General features: G+C 36.5%; 1 protein-coding gene across 1 annotated transcript; it reads left to right on the forward strand.

Moving 5' to 3' along the window:
• The first annotated feature begins 491 nt into the window (after window positions 1-491).
• LOC129896947 (histone-lysine N-methyltransferase, H3 lysine-9 specific SUVH5-like) lies at window positions 492-4,357 on the forward strand. The gene is made up of 2 exons (XM_055972948.1): window positions 492-666; window positions 1,509-4,357. Exon 2 carries the CDS (start codon window positions 1,509-1,511, stop codon window positions 4,296-4,298), a length of 2,790 nt encoding a protein of 929 aa, XP_055828923.1. The 5' UTR covers window positions 492-666; the 3' UTR covers window positions 4,299-4,357.
• The last annotated feature ends 515 nt before the right edge of the window (window positions 4,358-4,872 follow it).

Consider the following 4,872-nt stretch of genomic DNA (forward strand, 5'->3'; position numbering starts at 1 on the left):
GTGGGAATAACGATGGCGGTAGAAGGGGTAGGATGGTGGAGGCGGCAAAAAGGGTGGGGTGAGGAAATAGGGCCTTTGTGTAAATAATAAAATTTGAGGGTTTTTAAATTAGTGTCATTAACACTAATCTTCAAAATTGTCACCTCTACTCAAAAAATAATATTTGTGTCACTTTTTCTTAGTTTTAAAACTTTTTTGTCACTTTTAAAATCACTTTTCCAAAATCTTTAGTTATTTTGTCTAAATAAAATTGGTTGGCCTAGTGTAAATTAAACACATAATTATAGCAACTGGACTTGTATTCCTTGTGGAACCAAACACGCATAATAGGAAAGGGATTTTGCGAATTTTAATCCCCCAAAAAAGGAAAAGAGCGTAAGGGTAGTGGGAAAAAATAAACTACACCGAGTTTTACCTAAATTAGGATTAGTAATTATGGTAACTTTGTTGGTTTAAAGAAACCCAATTTGAATAGGAATCAAATTGTGCGTTCACTTTATATTATTATTATTAGTATAAATAGGAGGTTTGTATTGGCATACCCTGACTCTTGTTCCATACAAATATTTTTGGTCCATCTAAACCTTTTGTGTTGTGGGGTTTTTGTTTTTTAAGAGTGTTTTGATCTAGTTATGTAGCCAGCCAACACTTGGAATCACACTTCAAGTAAGTTGTGTTTTTTTCCCCCTTTCTTTAGCGTAGTTTTTATTTTTTTTACAATGTTAGTTAATTTTTTAGCCAGAATTATATGATATACTTCGATTAAATTTTATTTTTTAAAAATTGGGGATAGGGGAGGAAATTATTAACCTCACCAATAAAGTGAAAGTTGAGCTAGTCAACCAACTAAAAGCTAATAATATTCCCATAGTATCTCAATAGATATCTGTGAAAATTTTAATACCTAGTTAAAGTGGCACCTGAAAGACACTAGTCTCGGGTGCCATGATTAAGTGTTGCATCTAAAGAGTTCTTCCTAGCCTTGAGTCTGAGTTTGGATCCTTGGAGGAGCACTATGATTGTACTAGTATCCATATGTCCTAAATTATCAATAGCACGCTAACAAATTAATCCTAGAGTCGCTTCCCGATCGGAACACTCATAGGAGCTCTTGTGCCAATCACTTCCATTCCTCTCGTTAGACTGTTTGCAACCTTGACTTTTTATTATTATATTACTATTCCTCCCAAATATCAAAATAAACTATAAGGGTTTATTTGATGAACTAATTTTGCCGCCAAAAACTATTTCTGCATAAAAAGTTTAATTATAATGACTCATTAGTAAATGCCTTCTACTTCTCTTTCTATGGCACTAATTTCCCTCCTAAATGCAAGTTAGAAACTGCCATTTTTTAAAGAATTTCTGCTCTAATGTGAGTTTCTTTGTTGTAACTTCCTTATTTTGGTCGATTCCTTCATTCATAATGCCTTGTCAGTATTTGTTTTTATCGTAAAATTATTTTTTCTAGCAAGGGTTTTAACTTGTGCATACTTTACAAATTGTAGATGTCTGTGTTAGCGGAAACGAATGCTTTAAAGATATTAGGGAAGAAGAAACTTCATCAGATGGTTGATACTAAATCTCCCTCCACATTTAAGCGCCTAAAAGTTGATTCTACCCGTAATTTTCCTCAAAATTGTGGTCCATTTGTTCGTGAAAACAACGGAACCAGAGAGATCTACCCGGAATTTCCATCAACTACCAAGCCTGTAAATGTCGAGTCTAGGAGGAATTTTCCTGAAAATTGTGTTCCATTTGTTTGTGAAAACAACGGATCCAGAGAGATCTACCCGGAAATTCCATCCAATACCAAGCGTGTAAAAGTCGATGCTACGAGGAGTTTTCCTGAGAATTGTGGTCCATTTGTTCTCCAAAACAACGGAACCACAGGGATCCACCCTGAATTTCCATCCACTACCAAGCCTGTAAATGTCGATGCTATGAGGAATTTTCCTGAGAATTGTGGCCCCTGTGTTCTTCAAGAGAAGAATGGAAGCGATACTCAATGCTCTGCTGATACTGAGATCAAAAGTTGTTCTGAAGTTGCTATGATTGAGTCAGCTGAGCCTTTAAGTGTTTTTGTGCCAAGTAATTTTGAGGCTAAAAGGGATGATCTGGCAGCAACTGGTGCGCATCCAAAAGAGGCTGGTGATTCAAGTCATTTGAATACCTCATGTCAACCTACGAATGGAAATCAACCTTTGAAGATGAAAGAAGAAAATCTTATGTATGATGAGTCTACACAACTGCGTGAAGTCTTGGTTAATCAGGTTCTCCAAAAGCCATCAATTGATACAGGAAATACATGTGATTGGTTTATAAAAGGCGAACCTATTGAAAATGGACCAGTATTGTTTGCTATTGTTTCACAAGAAAATCTGATTGAAGTTCAAAATGATGAACCTAGTACGGAAACAACCAAGAGAGTTCATTACGAAGAAGTTTCGGACGATGAATCCAGGAGTAAGGTAGATGATGATGAAATTTGCATTTTATCCTGCTCCGAGTGGAACTCACAAAAATCAGGTCTCAAGACCCCAAGTGCCGGTAAGAAATGTGGCAAGGGTAAGATCGTGCAGGACGAAGCAGCTAGGTGTCCACAACCCCTACAGAGGTGCAAAATTGTTACTGAAGATGAATCTGTTTCTCAAGAAGATTTAAGGAATTCTGTGGTCACGTGTGGTGTTTCTGGTCATGGATTGTTAACTGAATATGAACATATTCAGAAAGTGAAAGAAGTTAGAGAGACTCTGAAACTTTTTGATGACGTATATACTAAACTTTTGAAAGCAGAGAAACATGAAGGACGGTCCAAAAGAAGAATCCATATAGAGACAGCAATGACTTTGAAAAATCAGAAAAAGTGGGTAAACTGTGAGTGGACTTTTGGACATGTTCCTGGAGTTGAAATTGGTGATCAATTCCGGTTCAGGGCAGAACTTGTTACAATCGGACTACATCACCAATTTATTAAGGGTATCAGTTATGTGAATATTGATGGAAAAGATGTTGCAACTAGCATTGTAGATTCTGGTCGATATGAGAACGAGACCATATCTTCTGAAACATTCATTTATGTAGGTCAAGGAGGGAATTCAAAAGTATTTGTTAATGTGAGAGTGGAAGATCAAAAGCTTGAAGGCGGTAATCTTGCCTTGAAGAACTCCATGGACTTGGGATATCCAGTGAGGGTTATTTGTGGTCGACAAAGAGTGAACGGTAAAAAGAGTGATATAAGATACATTTACGATGGGCTGTACACCGTGACGAAGTGTTGGGAGGAAAGAGCTCCAACTGGGAAATATGTTTTCAAGTTTGAACTGAAAAGAAATCTCGGCCAACCAAAACTTACTTGTAAACTAGTGTCACAGCCAGCAAATTTAGTCAAGGTAAATCACTTTCGTGTCAAAAAGGCAACAAAATCAATTATGCAGTCAGAGTTTATTGTGGACTATGATGTCTCACAAGGAAAAGAGAAGATACCGATCCCTGCTATCAATGCAATCAATGATGAGAGACCCCCACCATTCGCTTACATTACCAACATGAAATATCCAGATTGGTATTATATCTCTATGCCTCAAGGTTGCAATTGCACTAGTGGATGCTCGGATTCCGAGCAATGCTCTTGTGCTTCTAGGAACGGAGGTGAGATTCCATTCAACACAAGAGGCTCTATTATTAGAGCACAACCTCTTGTTTATGAGTGTGGTCCATCTTGCAAATGTCCCCCTTCTTGCAAAAATAGAGTTAGCCAACATGGTCCTCGATACAATTTGGAGGTTTTCATGACCGAATCGAGAGGATGGGGTTTGAGGTCACGAGATCATGTCTCATCCGGTAGTTTTATATGTGAATATGTTGGGGAGTTGCTTGATGAAAAGGAAGCTGAAAATAGAATAGATCATGATGAGTACTTGTTTGATATTGGCAACTATGATGAAGAAATCCCCAAAAGGAATGTTGCGCGTACTAATAACCTCAAATTTGAGTCAAATTCTTTGATGAGAAAGGATGAAGATGGTTTTACCCTTGATGCGTTAAGATATGGGAATGTTGGAAGATTTATCAACCATAGTTGCTCACCAAACCTTTATGCTCAGAATGTCATGTATTACCATGGTGATAGGAGAGTACCTCACATAATGTTTTTCGCTTCAGAGAGTATTGCTCCATTAGAGGAGCTTACTTATCACTACAACTACCATATTGACCATGTTTATGATAAAAATGGCAGTATGAAGAGAGAGAATTCTAAATGTGGCTCCCGGAAGTGCGAGGGGAGAATGTACTAAAGAACTACTCATGTAAGACTATTCCTCTTGAAGTGATATTTGAATTATAGTTCTTATAATCTCTGTACACTTGTCATTTCAACTTTTTGACCCCGTGTTATTCCATTTACGTTTAATTGTGCAAACGTCGATCTCTTGTAACATTTTATGAGTTTTGTTTGGTCTTGAATGTAGAATAACTTAAATGGTTACAACCACATGAGGGAGTTCATACCTTTTTGGCCTCTTAGTTCTAGACTTGCTTAAATAAGGATAACTTACCAATAGGGGTGTGCAAAAACTGAATCGACCGATAAACCGAATCGAAAAAATGCTATTGGTTTATAACTATTTGGTTATTGGGTTAACGGGTTTCTAATAGTTTCATAAAATAAATTATCGGGTTATCAGTTCGATATTGGTTTTTAATATTGAATTATTGCGTAAATCGATAATCCATTAAAACTATAGTAATTTACTACATTATCCCTACATAAATATTAAATATTAATATCAGTACCTTATGGATTACTATATTTGTCCTTTAGTTTTTAGTTCATATTATTGTCCTAGTTCTTTAATTTGTGATGCACTT

This window comes from Solanum dulcamara, chromosome 7, assembly GCF_947179165.1.
Source record: "Solanum dulcamara chromosome 7, daSolDulc1.2, whole genome shotgun sequence".
Classification (NCBI taxonomy): Eukaryota; Viridiplantae; Streptophyta; class Magnoliopsida; order Solanales; family Solanaceae; genus Solanum; species Solanum dulcamara.